The 18,808-nt window shown below is 34.4% G+C and overlaps 1 protein-coding gene across 2 annotated transcripts; it reads left to right on the top strand.

Annotated features, from left to right (window-relative positions):
* The first annotated feature begins 1,107 nt into the window (after positions 1-1,107).
* LOC149725816 (uncharacterized) lies at positions 1,108-17,478 on the top strand. 2 transcript variants are annotated; one of them, XM_089891452.1, is made up of 27 exons: positions 1,108-1,290; positions 1,812-1,886; positions 2,226-2,326; positions 3,205-3,382; positions 3,727-3,863; positions 4,140-4,235; positions 5,297-5,358; positions 6,014-6,072; positions 6,608-6,688; positions 6,927-7,141; positions 7,584-7,724; positions 8,316-8,418; positions 8,709-8,813; positions 9,046-9,218; positions 9,698-9,775; positions 10,169-10,276; positions 10,704-11,089; positions 11,609-11,736; positions 12,461-12,510; positions 12,716-12,840; positions 13,394-13,490; positions 13,854-13,900; positions 14,200-14,314; positions 14,803-14,887; positions 15,087-15,212; positions 16,168-16,230; positions 16,669-17,478. In XM_089891452.1, the coding sequence occupies exons 1-27, from the start codon at positions 1,230-1,232 to the stop codon at positions 16,740-16,742; spliced, it is 3,069 nt and encodes a 1,022-aa protein (XP_089747578.1). In that variant the 5' UTR covers positions 1,108-1,229; the 3' UTR covers positions 16,743-17,478. The 2 variants fall into 2 exon arrangements, with proteins under 2 accessions (XP_089747578.1, XP_089747577.1); XM_089891451.1 differs by having other exon boundaries at positions 1,109-1,290; positions 3,724-3,863.
* Positions 17,479-18,808: the final 1,330 nt, after the last annotated feature.

Raw genomic sequence — 18,808 nt, 5'->3', positions numbered from 1 at the left:
AAGTTACAGTTATTGCTTCCATAAAATTTTTGCTTACTTTTTAAATTATACAGACGGTGTAATTTGCTGTGCATTTTCATTAATTATTTTATAAACTAGTGTACTATTTCCATTTTTGCACTGTTTTCATCTGCAAACTATATATCAATGTGTCAATATCCAGTCATTGATTGTTTGATCATGCAATAGTACATTATCATTGTGTTAAATGTAAATTGTGTTTTAAAACACAGGTTACACTTTAGTTGGTGATAAACATTGCATTTATTCGAATGTAATTCTGCTAACAAATATATTCAAAAAAATATTTGCTATTGTGATAATAAAAATATATTCCGAAAAGGTAGATTGGTTTTTGGGTTATGCGATTTAGTAAATTTAGATTGTGTGATTTGAATTAAACCAGTCAAAATATCTGTTTTTCACATTTGACCATTATTTTTTCACACGTTTTTGGACAATTTGTAAAAAAAATCCATTAACTTTGGTCGGATTAATTTATTATTGGTTGCCTTCGTCGATTAATTTTGTTTACCAATAGTTGTCCCAGTTAGACAAACACGAAAGAGTAAACAAGTTATGCGATTTGTTTACAACACGTCGACTTCTATGATATTTCGAAGTAGTAACTAACAGTGTTTACCAATATAATAATTTAAAAATAAACAACACAACAATAAAATGATTTTGCACTAACGAAATGAAATGGTCAACACTGTAGGTTATATTTTTGTCAAAATGAAAGTACTTGCTACTTGTGGTTAACGTCACGTATTTGGAGAATGTGTTTTGAAAGAATGAAAGATACGTTTACTGTTTTGTTTTTTAAATTTTCAAGCCATTTTTTTGAATATTCGGTCGATTTTCATCATTAGAATCTTACAGTTTATTGTATTTATACCAACAGAAAGTTTTTGACGCTGTTCATAGTAAATATAGTGTATGATAAATCTAAATGTAGGCCTAAATAAATATGCATACCATGTAAATAACGCTATAAATGTTACACACTATGTGTGTATAGGTTTTGTCTTAAAAATACTAATTCTCAGCAAAGTAATAAATGTGAAATTAACCAAAACTACGATAGTATAATACCAGTAAATACCAGACTTATATATTTTTATTTCTTTACAGATAAAATGTGTAATTTATATTTATTCGTTTCGTAACTAAAACGTTGTGTTTGTAAAAAAACATATCTTGGAGTTGGATTTTAACCAGCAAAGATGGCTGGAAATTATGAAACTATGTTTCTTGAGGATAATTTGTTAACTGAAAATGATTGGGGTAAATATGGTTATTTATGTGTTTTGTTGGGTCCTAGTGGAGAATCTCCCCCCCACCTTTTTTGCTAACCCCTAACCTCTAACCACTGACCCCCTAACTATCAACAATAACCTAGGGGTTAGTGGTTAGAGGTTAGTGGTTAGCAAATAAGGTGGCGGGGGGAGATTCTTCACTAGCACCGTTTTGTTATATATATATATATATATATGTGTTAATTTAACTTGTGACTATGTGTTGTTATTGTGGTATTAGTTTATAAAATGTGTTTAGTTATATTATTATATATAAATATGTTGATGTTTTTATGTTAAATTAACTTGTTTCTCTAGAGTTATGGGGGTATAATATTAATTATTAGATTCACGGAAAATAAATCATTTTTTTTACCACAAGTGGGTTAATGCTGTCAAGGTTAACAAATAATAAAAACTGTCCATTATACCTTCGTTCAATAGCAAGAGTAGCATAATGATAAAAAGTATGGAAAATTAAAATTAAAAACTTTTCTATTTTCTTTGCAGCCACCTGTCAACAGTTCCCAGTCCTCTCTACTGAGAATGAGATGAACTGGTTGGACTTTAGTGTTAGTAGTTCAGGTCAGTCTTATTAATGTCTTTCACATTTTACCTCATTTATGATAGAGGTCCGACATTAATTGTTACAGAATTTTCGTTTTACCCACATTATTCAATAAGGTTCCCGATGTTTGACAACTATTTGTGTAACTTTATTTTAACAATTTTACCCCAGATTTTACCCTGTTGTTAGGTGTCTATACAAACAAGCAGAGCCAAAAGTATATTGTATTCACTGCATTAATCAATTAGGTTCCCTAGTTTTATGACTATTAGTTTATTTTAACAATGTCCCCCAAGTTTTACCTAAATTCACAAAACCTCTGCCCTGCTTTTATTTATATTAATATTTTGTTCTAGAAACCCATTCCACCCCCCCTCAAAGTGAGGTCACAATGGACTCTGGGTCTGATTCTGGCAGTGGGTCTCAAATCCCACTTGAATATAGTAATTTCTGTATGGTAAGTTAATTATTTTTTTGTTATACTTACTTTAGATTTTGTTAAAAGTGAATTCCCAAGTTTTCTTGTTATATACTTTATGAAATAGCCTACTTTAAGAACATTAAATGATAATTTTTAAAGACTATTAATTACTTTGTTTACTACCAATTGGGTCGGCATATTAGAATGAAAATGTGCTCTATCTTCCCCACCCTACTATGCATTATAATTTATATATTTAACATACATGGTAACTTGTAAGCTTAGAAAAATTATAATAAGGAATTAAATTATGTATTCAGTTTGTAATTTACTATTATTATTGTCATGTCACATTTAGATTATTCAGACACAGTAAAATAGAATGAAATTGTGCCCTATCTTCCCCCACCCATACATTATAGTTTAAGTTATATATTCATTGTAATTTACTATTATCATTGTCATGTCCCATTCAGAGTAGATTAGACTTCCAACAGCCGGTGTTTCAAGTGTCTATAAGTATCACTTATGGTTGCTCTTATGTAGATAGTATTACGCAATCGCTCACACATTTATTCTGTTGGTGGTAACCAACTAACCATCGAATGCAACTTATTTTCTCGGCCATTGTTTAATTTCCACATAAAACCATTATTTTCCAGGAACTGTTATTCAAATTTTTTGTTAAATTTGCTTTGCCTAAAGGCGCTAAATTTTTTAAAACAGAGAGGAGGCCAGAATTGTTACATCCTTATTTCTATGTGACGAATCTAACTTATAAATTCCAATGTTTACTGATTGCGTAAAAAAATTCTAGCATTGGCCTACCATACCTACCCTGCCACCCCAGGTTTGGTACCTATGGCCTTGTCATACCGAACTCATACTAAACAGTATGCATTATTACATCACAGGGTGACACAGAGTTTGATGACATCATCAATGACTTGGAATCCCCACCACTTACCCCACCAGAGGAGCTAGAGAGCCTGGATAGTTTTGTGACGTCACAAAACGTACAAAATATATCACTGGATCAATTGTATCCGCATTTAAACAACACACAACATGACAGTGGACCTCAATTGCATGGTAAATATGAATAAAGTAACTTATTTTAAGAAAACAACAGTCGTTATAACACATCATGCTCGCGAGTTACCATGTTTGTAACTTTGTGGGTATATATATTTTTTTGGATTTTTTGTGAAGGCCAATGTTTCATTTATTGGTGAAGCCCAATGACATTGTTTGATGTATAATATTTCTACGAGTTACGACGTATGTAACTTTGTGGATAATTGATACTGTGAAGCCCAATATCTTTTTTTGGTGAAACCAAGTTAAGGTATCTTGGGTGTAGGCCAGTAGCCAAGGTACCACTAACATTACGCTCATGTTTGATGTATTATTTGTATATACTATTTCTATAGCAGCGAGCCAGCTTCACGACAAAGCCACCACTCGGTGTCGTAGTGGATCATCATCCTCCGCTTATTCGTCACAATCATCGACCCCGCCCCCTCCAACCAACCAATCAGGAAACATCTTCGACACAGCTTTTCAAAGACAGGTAAAATAGGGGAAATGAGAAAAATATCTGAAAAAAATGTGATCTGAAAAAATATTGAAAAAAAAATCTGAAAAAGTGCAGGAAACTCATTGATATAGTAAAAAAATCCTAAAAAAAACTACATTTCAGTAAAAAGATCCTGAAAAAATGTAATTTTGAGTAAAAAAATCAAAAAAAAGGGTAAACTTAAGTAAAAACATCCCGAAAAAAGCATAATATTAGGTAAACACAAGCAACTTTTTCAGTGATAAATATGATTGTGTTTTATTCATACAGTCAACTCAACAACATTCAGATGAAGGGTTTTATGAAAAACAAGCTGTAATGGAAAACACTAAAAGAAAAGGAGTTATACAAAAACGGTCACAAATGGTGGGTAATATGATACAATGTGTGTTTCATATTTTGTATTCATGTATTCTATTCTATATGGGTGCGGTCCTATATCATAGCAAGTTATAGGACCTGAAATGTAGACCAGAGTTAGCCCATCATCCAAACATTATGTATCTGCATTCTATTCTACATGGGTTAGGTCGTACAGCAAGCCATGGGATCAGAGATTTAAGCCAGAGTTGGCCTATTATTCAACTATACAACTATTATCCATTCCTACAACTAATTGATGTACTGTATAACCTACTGGTTAGATTGTATGTGTTTATATGGTACTTGTCACCACACGCAATAATGCATTATATGACTCAAGTAGTCAAGTGTCATGCTTTGTTAAGTATAATACAAGAAATTTTACTGCAAATTTAATCCAAATAACACACACATAATAATATAAAATTCACATATAGGTTATAAAGGGTTGTGTTCTGACACTATTGGAAATTTACCTTTAAACACCACATGTGCTAAGCTGTTGGTATTCATTATATTATTTCAAAAGCTCATCCATCCATTCATACAATAGTGACTGAATAGCCACTCTGTATTGTTTGTATTGTAGTTTATAACATAATAGACAGCAGGAAATAACTATGTCGCCTCCTGAGTTCTCAGTATTAGCATACATGGCTTACCATGTAACTTCATAATGGAACGCGTGGTCTAAACAATTATATACACGGTGTTGTTGTTTAAGAGGAAATCCATGGTATAAAGAAGACACTCATGTCATACCTTGACAGTTAGCATGAGGTGAATAAATACACCATGTGTGTCTGGTGTATAAGAAGACACCCATGTTACAGCTTGACAGTGAGATTGCAGTGTATGAATACACCGTGTGTGTCTGATGTATAAGAAGACACCCATGTTATAACTCAACAGTGAGCATGAGGTGTATGAATACACCATGTGTGTCTGGTGTATAAGAAGACACCAATGTTTTAACTCGCCAGTAAACATGGGTGTATGAAATACACCCATGTTAGAATTCAACAATAAGCATAATGGCATAATAACACAAACTTATCTTATAGATTCCAAAAGAAGAGAGTGAGTTCGACAAAGCTGTTAAAGATGCTCTTAGGGAAACTAACAGGTTACAATACTACATTATATATCATGTCTGTTAACTTGTGTTTCACCAAACATTAGACCATTGTGTAGCTGACTGTGACTGACCTAATTGTAATGACTGATGTGTAACCAACTTAATACATCACATGTTACATTATGTTATTACATACAGCTCTCTATCTAGGACTTATCTATCTACTCTAGGATTTATCTATCTATCTAGGACTTAACTATCTACTCTAGGACTTATCTAGGGCTGATGTGTAACTGACTTAATACACTACATTATGTTCTTACATTTACTTATCTAGACTTATTGTTTCATATATCTCACACCAACAAACGCAACATCTATAACTCGTTATGTTAGGGGTGCTTATGTTGCATGACACCTATGATTACGTAACATCCATATGCTATTACCTATCGTGTTTTCTTGAAGGATCTGGTGCTACCAAAACATAACCATCGTCAGTCTCTTATTCAAATTATGCAATTGTTTGGACTTGATTTTTTCTGTTACATTTTCATAGCACCTTATCCTTAATTTATTTTTTACACAAGAATCGTTCAACTCTATGAGCACCAGATCGGGGTCAGATTAGCAAAATGTATTTTAGTAAATACCTTTATATTTTATATACCATACAGTTAGCTTAACTAACCATATATTACAGGTTACTTAACATGCACAGAAATGTTCCAGAACCAACAACAGAAACTTCAAATAAAACCGGTAATTTAAATTCATTGAAAATAATATCATAATATACTTTACTGACGTAAGTGACAACCCCTTTTTTGTGGACCAATCTTGACCTAAATCACAGGACCAATGGAGTGCCACACTGGGACCTCACCTACATAGAATATAAAATCGTTTGAAAAACTAGGTTGCTCTTTACAAAATATCCCATTTTATTGCTTTTATTAATGCAAAATGACGTATTTAGTTGGTATGTGTACCCTCTAATTCACATGGGGTATCAAAGTTGAATCCAGGGAATGTATGCACACCTTGCATACCCATGTTAGGTGCCTATTATAAAAATATCCCATGTTATTACTTTTATTCATGCAATATCACTTATTTACATACTAAGCGTACCTCAGGGGCCAAACCTTTTAAAACACAGGGAAGGCAGGGATAGTTAGACACACAATCCTATGAAATTAATCAAACTTATTTGTTGTAACGTTTACTGTTAAATTCAGAGCATACACATCTTAGGAGCCTATGCTTTCTAAGGGAATGTTGTTTTTTTCTACAGAATGTCAAAAAGCTCCAGTTATTGACCTAAGACAAGTTTGTGATAATGTGATTTTAAATGGAGACAGCTCTACCACCCAAGGTACGTAATAAGCCTTGTTTTAAATTCTGTTTAAACCCTTAATAAATTAATAAATGTTACTTGGGTATCCATGGACTTGTGTATGCATGGAGGGGCAACGACAGTCTTTATAACACGGGTATTTTGTTTCATACACTTCGTGCCCGCTTACGAGTTACCACGTATGTAACTGTGTAGGTAATTAATTTAACATTATACTTCACATTTCATAATATTTCTATATTCCATATTCATTCAGCCGTATCCAACCCTCCAGTGAGGTCAACCATGCACGAAGGGTCATTGAAGCGAAAATCAGCCAAGCGTTGCAACCGGAAATTCAAAAAAACGATCACCGCTGAGAGTTTACAAGCAGTTAGCATGGCAAGCTATACAAGGAAAATGGGGGTTCCCCCAACTCAGGAACAAGCACAATCAACTCAAGTTACAACTTCTACATTAAGTTCATTCCAGGTTTGAGTGCTTGAGTTTTTATGCTATTCTATGTTGGTAAGGTCCTGCAAGGTCCCGCCATGGGACCAGAGATTTAGGCCAGAGTTGGCCCATTACCCCATTATTGTATATGCACATTCTATTCTGTATGGGTGAGATCCTACAGTGAGGCAAGCCATGGGACCTGGGATTTAGGCCAGAGTTGGCCCATTATCCCAACATTGTATATGCACATTCTATTCTATATGGGTGAGATCCTACAGTGTGGTATGTCTTGGAACCTGGGATTTAAGTTTCAATCATACATTAAAACGTTACCTATGGGATAACTAGTAAGCAGACACGAGGTGAATGAAACAGAAAACCCGTGTTATAACGACTGTCATTTCCCATTACACAAAAACAAACAATTTACATTCAATTATTCATATCAAAATTTTCAGTGTTTTCCATTAAATTTCAGATCCCCCTTAGCAGTGTTGCCGAAGCTGCCCCGATGCGATTATATGTGAAACAGGAGCCGGTATCAAGCTTGTATCTAACCACTACCCCCACCCAACCTACTGTATGCAATGTAATGTCAGTGAATAATTCGCATAATATGGTAAGTTAAATCATAGAGTCATATTTGTAAGTATAATACGGTGAGGGAAGATGGGACACCTTTTTATTCTGTTTTCTCGTTCCATTTGGTAATAAACAAACCAAAATTATAAAACTGTATCCTCACGACTACCATAGACCGTTGTTAATTGGTTAAAACACGATCAGGATATTTAGATATTATGTGCTAAAGGTGTCCTGTCTTTCTCCACTCTACTATATAATATGGGGTAACATTGCTAAAATACATTAAAACCCATTGATCTATAACAATATATTCAGTTAAATCATATATTTTTGTTATTAGTAAATGGTGGGTGGTAATGTTTCCAATTTAAAAGTGTGTTTTTATTTTTAATGCCTAAACTAGTGTTTATTTTATATAATGTTAACTTGACTCAGGGTATTAAACAACTTTTTGGCATCGCCTTTCATATTATACTTTTCCTACTTTTTCTTTTTCATAATACAAATAAAAAATTATATTATATATATATATATATATGTTATAATAAGAAATAATGTTATATCAACTTGACTAAGTTTATCATTTTTTTAAACAACCTTTGTTTTAAACTACCCCTTATTTCAGGTGATTCCCCCTTCTATACCCATAAACCTCACCCATGTTACCCCTAAAAATGAAGTTGTTTCACCTCAAAGCTTCGTTGTCAGATCAGACACTTTACATAATGGTATTTGGGATATTTAAATAATAATAATTATGTATAAACAAGTACGAGTTTTTTTGGTCATTTTGTTTTAATAAATTTTTATAAAAAATTCCGGTTAAACAGAAGTAATTTGCCTGTTGCTTGTTTCACCCCCCAAAAAATCATGAAAAAGTTTAAAGTTATGTAAATACATTTGCATAAAAAATTATTTGTTCGTTCATAATGTATATATTTTCATAAAAATTAGTGAAACTTATAAGTTTTTGTGACTAATCATGTGAATGACATATGACAGTTAATTCAAACCACAGGTGCTTCTTCCCCATTGGTTAATATTTCAACCAATGGCATTCTAGCTCGGCCAAAGATACTTCCACTGACCAATCACAACCAACCACCAAGTGATCAGAAAGAAGGTAGAACCAGCATTATGATTTTTGCATAATACCTTGTTTTTTTTATGTTTTACACAAAAATGACCAAAAAAATTATAAAACTTTAAAATTCCAATTTGTGTTTAGTTTTTAATTATATACTTTAAACAAAAATTCATAATACTGTTTTTAAATTTGATTTTTGATTATTAAATTTTGATCTTTGATTGTTAAATTTCGATTAAAAACAACTCAATTACTTTAAATATTTCAGGAAAGCACAGTCAAACAAAGTCAGCAACCAAACCCCTAATGGGATCAATCGGGGGTCCCAAGAAACCCATTGTACCTGCCGCTTACCCCAGTTTTACCCCTACTGTAGTTGGGGTGAACCCAGTCATGGGGTTGGAGCAAAAAAATGAACAACTGACTATAAAAGACTTGGATGTGAGTGGTGTGTATTGTGCATGGGTGAAGTTAGGCATGCCTGCAATTTAGACCAGATTTGGCCCATTACTCAAATTGCCAGTTCAAATGGTATTGCGTTATATTCTATATGGGTGAAGTCATATACTTAACATGCTTGGGATTTCAACCAGATTTGGTCCAACTGCCAGTACTAATGGTATTGTGTTCTATTTATTATGGTTCATATTTCATATGGTTAGGCGTGCCTGGGATTTAGACCAGATTTGGCCCATTACTTAAATTGCCGGTTTAAATTGTATTGTGCTATGTTCTATGGGTGAAGTCATTTGGTTAAGCTTGCCTTGGATTTAGGCCAGATAGGCCAGACTGTCAGTACTAATGGTGTTGTGGTCTATTCTATATGGGTGAGTTCCTACAGTGAGGCATGCCATGGAACCTCGATTTAAAACCAGAGTTAACCCATTACCCCTAAACTGATTTTAATATTCAAATCCCAGGGTAGAGCAATGAAACGTCAGCAGCGAATGATAAAGAATCGTGAAGCTGCCTGTCAATCAAGACAGAGAAGGAAAGAAGTAAGTACAACTGTTTTATTAACAAAGAAGTGGTGTAACTACTTTAGGTTTAAAGTTAGGTTGTAAATTATTCTATGTGGGTAATTTCCTGCAGCAAGATGTGTCCAAGGTTCTTGTTTTTGCCAGAGCAGTCAATTTATATGCTATAAATGTAATTTTAGACATGCCTGTCTGTCCCAACACCCCAGGTTTGGCACCTGTAGTACATAATGTGTATGGTATTTATTACATATTACTTCTACTTCCCCACAGTACATGAGCACATTAGAGCAACAAATGTTTACTGTTAAGTTAGACGATAAAATATTATGAAAAAGTGTCCATCTCCCCCCCCCCACTATATATATATATTTATACTATGTACATACCCCATATTACTTCTACTTCCCACAGTATGTGAGCACATTAGAGCAACAAATGTTGGAATGTTTGGACGACAACAACAAGCTTCGATCAATGAATCAACAACTCAGGGATAAAGTGATGGAACTTGAAAATGAGGTTTGTGTGGCTTCGCTGGGCCTTGAATCTTGTACCTTTCGGTGACAAAATTCCCTCATGGTTGTCAAGCATAGACACCTAATTAATGAATACTTTGACTCTTCTTGTACACTCATAGTTGTCAAACATAGGGAACCTCATTGATTAATGTGGTGAATGCAATATACTTTGGCTCTGCTTGTTTGTATAGACACCTAACAGCAGGGTAAAATCTGAGATGACATTGTTAAAATATAGTAACACTCATAGTTGTTAAACATAGGGAACCTCATTGATTGAGGTGGTGAATGCAATATACTTTGGCTTTGCTTGTTTGTATAGACATCTAACAGCAGGATAAAATCTGGCGTGATGTTGTTAAAATACAAAACAGATAGTTATGTCAAATTGTTTTAAAAATTTCTTAAAAAACTGTGTTTTTTTGCAGAACACTCGTCTTCGTAGCTTGGCTGGTATGACCACTATCGGTCAGCGAAGAGCAGCTTGTATTCTTATGCTCGTTCTATTTATCGGGTTCAATATTCACCCACTAAGTTTTCTCGCTAACCAGTCAATTTCTGGTGAAGACACACCAATAAAGTTCACACCAGAAGATGCTGGCAACTTTAATGTAGTCAAAAACTGGCCAGCACCGGTTGAATCCGGTTTTCATGGCAGGCAGCTGCTCTCTGTGGAGGAGCAAGGAGGAAAAAGTGAGAGAGGAGTGGGAGGAGTTAGAGCAGGGAGTGAGACTCAGGTGTCATCTAGTTTAAAGAAGGATTCTTTCTGGATGGATGATTTGGTTAATAATTATAAGAAGGAACACCTGGATAAGTAAGTAGGCTGGTAATACTTTATTTTTCAGTAGTTTAGATCCTTTAAATCTGTTTGTGAATCGCCTATCTTTTTAAACCTCAAGTTTTGCACAACATTTGCTAAAAGGATAAAAATACTGAGGTTTTTTGTTTATTAAACCATAGGTTTTATTTTTACCATTATGTAAGCACACATGCATAAATTCTCTTTATAAGACTGTCTGGTATAATTATAATTACTAAAATTTATATCAAAATGTATTGTCATAAAAATCGACATGTGCTTTGTCTTGGACACCTTGTTCATGAAAAATTTGTAGAAAAAGGTTTAAAAAAAGATTAAAAAAAGATAAAAACAACCAAGAATTGGATCTTGTTTATATTGTCAATTGAATATAAATTACTAAAATTTCTATTCAAATGTATTGTCATAAAAATCGACATGTGCTATCTTTTTTATAACAAAATTGTAAAAAAAGGTTAAAAAAACATAAAAAAAAGATAAAAACAACAAATAATTTGATCCTCCTCCTCCCAGGATCCTTGAGGTCCTCCGAGATACTTCATCCATCTCCCTACAAAGGATGTTGAGGAGGAAACTAAAGGAGGAACTTGGGATCAGAGTCCCGATGCCGATACCGAGGACCAGGAGAATATCTTACACTCGTGAGTGATTTTGTTCAATATTTTTATGTTTTCTATGAATATATTTATTTAACGGCTCATCTGGTATGCAAAATGTAAACATGTTTTGTCTACCATCTGGCAAGTCTTCATCAGGGTAGTTGGCCCATTACCCCAACACCCAGGGATTTGGGGCATAGTTGGCCCATTACCCAAACACCCAGGGATTAGGCCAAATTTTGCCCATTACCCCAACACCCAGGGATTTAGGCCAAATTTTGCCCATTACCCCAACACTCAAGAATTTAGGCCTTAGTTTGCCCATTACCCCAACACCCAGGGATTTAGGCCTTATATTGCCCATTACCCAAACACCCAGGGATTTAGGCCTTACTTGGCCCATTACCCTAACACCCAGGGATTAGGCCAGAGTTGGCCCATTACCCCAACACCCAGGAATTTATGCCAAATTTTGCCCATTACCCCAACACCCAGGGATTAGGCCTTAGTTGGCCCATTACACCAACACCCAGGAATTTAGGCCTTAGTTTGCCCATTACCCCAACACCCAGGAATTTAGTCCATAGTTGGCCCATTACCCCAACACCCAGGGATTTGGGCCTTAGTTTGCCCATTACCCCAACACCCAGGGATTTAGGCCTTAGTTGGCCCATTACCCTAACACCCAGGGATTAGGCCTTAGTTTACCCATTGCCCCAACACCCAGAGTACCAGACAACAAACTAACCAAATTATCATTAAACAGCCACCAACACACATGAACAGAGGCCACCAGACATGAACAATATTAACCAAGTAAGATCTTATAATGTATTAGGTTTATTCATTGTTTGTGTGGTATTTTGGCTTGTACGTATGTTTTTTCACCACTTATAAGCAATTGGCCTTTTAAAATCAAGGCCATGACTGAGCAGAGGTCTGTAACCTGTATACTGTATGTTAGGTGTTGTGTTAATCATTAGTGTCCTTAATGTTTTCAATAATCCTCACTTTTCACCAGAAATTTAGATTCTATGCTCCAAAGCCACATCTGAGCATTAAACCAGCGCCAACCAGTGTGAAAATTAACTTGTGTGAAAGTTTAAACAAAAATGAGAAACAACTGAATGAGACTGAATCTATAAGGTAGTATATGTTATGGATGTTTTATCAAGGAGAACTGTATTGTTATTTGCTTATATGAATGTTAATATCACATGTTTGTGTGTTTTATATAAATACAAGTTCACTTATATAAACACCTGTAAAAAGTGCTGCAACCAATTCAAGGTTATTGTTTTGTTAACACTTTGTAAAACTATCTGTCAAAAATACTAAAATGTCGGTCAAAAAATACTAAAATGTCGGTCAAACACAACTTAACTTATATAAACACCTGTAAAAAGTGGTGCAACCAATTCAATGTTATTGTTTTGTTAACACTTTGTAAAACTAGCTGTCAAAAATACCGAAGTGTCGGTCAAATACAACTTAACTTATATAAACACCTGTGAATTGTGGTGTAATAAACCTATCCTGGCCTAAATCATAGGTCTTTTAACAAGGACCCCACCTCACCCATATAGAATAGATTATAACAGTGGTGCAACTAATTTAAGGTTACATTGTATAATACTAGTATGATTTCTAGCTTTGGCAATTTTTTCGCCACTATTTTCTTAAGCCTGTTACCTTCCAGGGTCAGCAAAGACTTGGACCAATGGATTGCCAGAGAAAAACATAATAAGGAATCAAATCATATGAAGAACTATGTGAATAAGAAACCACCTGATAGAGTAAGTTTATTAGTTTGGACATTTATATTCTTTGTGGGTGAAAACTTGAGTGACTTATCCATGGTTGCCACTCCCATGCCCACAGTCGAGTTGCTGAAGCTATTGCAGTGTGTGGATAAGCAGACATGACTTTTGGTTGGTTTGGTCATTTATATCCTCGTGGGTGGGAACTTGAGTGACTTATCCATGGTTGCCACTCCCATGCCCACAGTCGAGTTGCTGAAGCTATTGCAGTGTGTGGATAAGTAAACATGACTTTTGGTTGGTTTTCATCCTTACATAACCTAAATGACCTATTTATTGACCCCCACCTGTCACTGCACTGACCTTTATGATGTAATAATGATTTTTCTTATGTCACAGACTAACAAAAGAAGTAGGAGGATTGCTGTGTCTCCTCAACAAAGAAGGTGAGATTTATTTGTATGCCAACATTGCCCAGTGTTCGTAATTAAGTAAAAATCCTAGGCATAAAAATCCTAATCAGTAAAATCCTATGCATCCAGCTTTATATAATTCTAGTGGAGTTAGGGATAGTCAGATACACATACCTATAAAACAACAAAAAGTGTGTAGAAAATTCCGGGGTTGACTTGCCCACCCTGCCACCCCAGGTTTGGCACTTGTGATTACAATGTTATATCCCAATCCCCAAGTAAAGCAAATGTTATGCAATTGTTATAATATTTGAACACTGTTATGTATACAGGCCAACCAAAGCAACAGGCATAGCTCTTTACAAAGATAAAGAAAATTCTTTCAACAAGTTTCTTGATTTATTAAACCGACGCAATGACACAATATATGTGATATCTCTTAACCAGGTAACCATATATATAAGAATTTATATATATATATATAGTAGGGTGGGAGAAGACGGGACACCTTTAATACATAATATCCAACTATTCCGATCGTGTTTTAAACAATTAAAAGCAGGCTATGGGAGTCGTAAGGATATGATTTTATAATTCTTTGATTGTTCTTTGTTTACTACCAATTGGGACAAGAAAATACGAAAATGTGTCCCATCTTCCCCCACCCTACTCCATATGCTGTTGCTACTATAGTCTGAATAAGATCTTCTAGCAATTCCAAGTCTATGTGTCCTTAGTCAAGATTACAAGACAATTAACAGCAAATCCTGATGTTGTCTAGTCATGTGACAGATGGAGTATTGGTTCTTAAAAATCACAGACAAGAAATTGTGGGCCTACACTCTACACACAAGTGTATAAATGTACTGTAATGTCAAATACCATATAGCAAGTAAAATTTACTTTCACAATAATCATATATACCCGCATCACAGGATCACATTCTCCTCCCATCCACGGTGAAGAATTCCTCGCTCCCCACTAAGATGTCACTTGTGTTCCCCACTGCTCCACCTAATGGTCAGTTCTCAATCTCATGTCTCTCTAGCAATAATTTTCCAATCAGTTTCCAATTTTTTTATTTTTAAATTTATCTTTTACTTAATGATTAGTTCTCATGCATTCTATTTTTTTTGTTTTTGCTGACAGGTACAAGTTATATTATCAGTGAAAAAAAGATCTGGCAATATTTTTAAAATAATCTTTATTTTGATTTCAGAAACTTATTCAAACAATGAGGTTTACCAGACATTGATTCAAATCGATTGTGAGGTCACAGCTACTGATTATTTACAAGTCAAACGTGAATTGTTGCCAAATAGTCATAACCATGTTCCTAATACAGGTGCGTTGGACTTGAGTAATATTGTGTAACTCAACAGTGAGCATGAGGTGTATGAATACACCATGTGTGTCTCGTGTATAAGAAGACACCCATGTTATACCTCAACAGTGAGCATGAGGTGTATGAATACACCATGTGTGTCTGGTGTATAAGAAGACACCAATGTTATAACTCGACAGTGAGCATGAGGTGTATGAATACAACATGTGTGTCTGCTGTATAAGAAGACACCCATGTTATAACTTGACAGTGAGCATGAGGTGTATGAATACACCATGTGTGTCTGGTGTATAAGGAGACACCCCTCTTATAACTTGACAGTGAGCATGAGGTGTATGAATACACCATGTGTGTCTGGTGTATAAGAAGACACCAATGTTATAACTCGACAGTGAGCATGAGGTGTATGAATACAACATGTGTGTCTGCTGTATAAGAAGACACCCATGTTATAACTTGACAGTGAGCATGAGGTGTATGAATACACCATGTATGTCTGGTGTATAAGAAGACACCCATGTTATAACTTGACAGTGAGCATGAGGTGTATGAATACACCATGTGTGTCTGGTGTATAAGAAGACACCAATGTTATAACTCGACAGTGAGCATGAGGTGTTTGAATACAGCATGTGTGTCTGCTGTATAAGAAGACACCCATGTTATAACTTGACAGTGAGCATGAGGTGTATGAATACACCATGTATGTCTGGTGTATAAGAAGACACCCATGTTATAACTTAACAGTGAGCATGAGGTGTATGAATACACCATGTATGTCTGGTTTATAGGAAGACACCCATGTTATAACTTGACAGTGAGCATGAGGTGTATTAATACACCATGTGTGTCTGGTGTATAAGAAGACACCTATGTTATAACTTGACAGTGAGCATGAGGTGTATGAATACACCATGTGTTTAATAAGGTGTATCTAACTTATAATATTTTATAGTTCAACACACTACAGAGCCAACCAATAGAAAAAGAAAAGCTTACCAAGCACCTCATGCTACAAGTATGTTAGTTTACTTTGAGTAATGTTTAATCCGAAATCAGTATGTATAAAAAGGTTGAAGTACTTTTCTATGTAATTTTCAATATGCCTGTTACCTCTATTTTTGTGTCTGTTACCCCAAATAAATGTGACATCATAATATGTTTTAGCATCCCAGTTTTACTTCTTAAAATAAGTTTTATTCTGTTATGTCTGTATACAAGTAGAGCCAAAGTGTATTGCATTCACCACATTGATTAAATCCATTGTATTTGATTATGAGTGTAACTGGATTGTAGCAATTTCACACCAAGTTTTATCATTAATTTAAATTCGTTGCTCTGGTAACAGAAAAAGATTGGCTTTCACATTTTTACTCTTTCCATCACAATGTCAATATTTTACTGGTTACTATTTTTCTTTTTTTCCATCAAAATCTATCTATATATTACTTTGCAGATGAATTAAAAGTCCGTCATAAGAGTAAAACGAATGAAGAAGCTGATGCAACAGTAACAGATGTAGATTTATAAACAAACCCGAAATATCTGAAAAATTTATAATTTTTATATATATTGTAGTCTATTCACACAAATAATAATAGCACAACAAAACCAGACTTTTTATTTAAGGGACCATTTTGTATGTTTTGCATATGTATGAATGTATATACTATTTTTAGTTCAAGTTAAATTTAAAACTGTTTAGTTCTATGTATTCCATGGTTGACTGATTAGCTTTGCCTGTTTAAACCATACTTGTTAGTTACTTAGCGCTGATTTAACTTGATTTTTATTTTGTCAATACTTAGTTGCAAATGGGTGATGCAATGATTTATTGAATTTTAAATTTCCATTTTTAGTTTTTTTTATTGCATAAGGAGTTCTGTAGTTTCAATGGCCTTAACCCTGTTCCAAAATTGTCAAGTTTACAATCATACATACCTTCTAAGCTATGCTTATGTATCCAAGATTTTGTGATTATTTTATATTCGAAAACCAACTCAGTTCTTTCTTAAACTTATTTCTTTGTTGGTGCTTTAAAAAATGTTGTTTAAAAATATTGAAAACATTGTGCATTCTACTGTAGGTCCCATGCCTTAGCATGTAAACGGACCTAGGATTTTGGGGCAGGTTTTTCCATTACCTGATTAACCTTGTGCATGCATTGTAAGTTAATATTAGATTGTTAGAAACTCATTTCCCTTTTCAACTGATCACTGTGTAAGGTTATGTGGTGGAAAAGCAATCATTAAATAAAAATTTTAAATTCTGAGTTTTCAAACAAAATTGAATGAATGAAACAGTCGTCATAACACAGGGATGGAGCCACAGTTGTTATAGCACTGGTGTTCTGTTTCGTACCATTTGTACCCGCTTTAAAGTTACACCAAGGGTAACTCTTAGTGTGAATAGTTATTTTGATTTTTTCTTAGTGTAGCGACTCTAGCCTATAAATGCAAATTTAGACAACTTGTAAGAGATCACTAGGTTGAGGCAAATGTTGGTAAGTGTCCTGTTAAAGGGCAGTCACCCACCACAATGATAGCAAGAACATAGCATAGTCTTAACATGTAACGGCTATTGATATATTCAATAGAGATGAGACAGAGCAAGAACATGAAATGGGGGTAAAAATGTTAGTGATAGTTTACAAACCTGGGTAAACTACATTTGGTGATGTTGCTATTTTTTAAAGGCCCCTGTTATAGTTTTACCAGATAGAAAATATTGCAGGTAAAACTGATTTTTGGCGGTATTTGACTTATTCCTTTGTCAAAAGTATGATGTCACGCCAACGGGTAGCATCTAACACAATGCAATTCGTTTGTATTTTGATATTAATTCAGCATGCTTCGTTTACTTTCATATTTCAAGATGTAATTTAATATCTTTTATTAAATTTGACGAAAAAATGCAAGAAAAAGTAATTCTACATTAAACAGCGCAAAAAAAGGTGCTAGTGAGGAATCCTCCCCCCCTTGCCTATAGAAAAAACGAGAGACTAAAAAAGGAAAAAAGAAAATCATTGGACCGTAACGGTATTTCCCCATAAAAATCATATATTAGTAAATATATCATATATTATTAAATATCCCGGGTTATGGTACACCTGGAGCAGCAATCTTGGTGTCGTTGGAAAGAAGAAGCGACACTTCAATTACGTATCAAAAAATATATTAAATAATCAAAGTACTTTTAGTTGGGTGGGCCGTCAAAGTTTATCAAAGTTTGACACGCAATAAAATAAAAAAATCGCCAATAAAAATTAACAAAACTTTAACACACGTTGATGTATAGCAACATGCAGAACATATTAAAAAATTGGGGTAATACCGCCACTAGTTTTTGATTTATTATTACTTTCGCAACCCCTACTTTTAGCGTATTATTCATAGACCGATTCCATCGTCGCTGCACCTAGTGAAGTCGACTCCCCCCCTCGAATAAAAGAAACTATTTCTCTTTGAAATTTAATATCTTAAGTTATAGTAAGGCTAAAACAGCAATCGTGGTGTCGTTAGAAAGAAGAAGCGACACTGCATTTACGTATTAAAAAATATATTAAATAATCAAAGTACTTTTAGTTGGGTAGGCCG

This window comes from Ciona robusta, chromosome 13, assembly GCF_009617815.1.
Source record: "Ciona robusta chromosome 13, ASM961781v2".
NCBI classification, from domain to species: domain Eukaryota; kingdom Metazoa; phylum Chordata; class Ascidiacea; order Phlebobranchia; family Cionidae; genus Ciona; species Ciona robusta.
The sequence above is the reverse complement of the archived record's forward strand: the minus strand, read 5'-3'. Positions and strand labels throughout refer to the sequence as shown.

Bases quoted from the DNA above. Each gene is read 5' to 3' on its own strand.
- LOC149725816 (XM_089891451.1), top strand. From the start codon at position 1,230: ATGGCTGGAAATTATGAAACTATGTTTCTTGAGGATAATTTGTTAACT. The intron at 4,236-5,296 runs GTGGGTAATATG...CTTATCTTATAG, and splicing joins TACAAAAACGGTCACAAATG to ATTCCAAAAGAAGAGAGTGA. The intron at 13,901-14,199 runs GTGAGATTTATT...TTATGTATACAG, and splicing joins GTGTCTCCTCAACAAAGAAG to GCCAACCAAAGCAACAGGCA.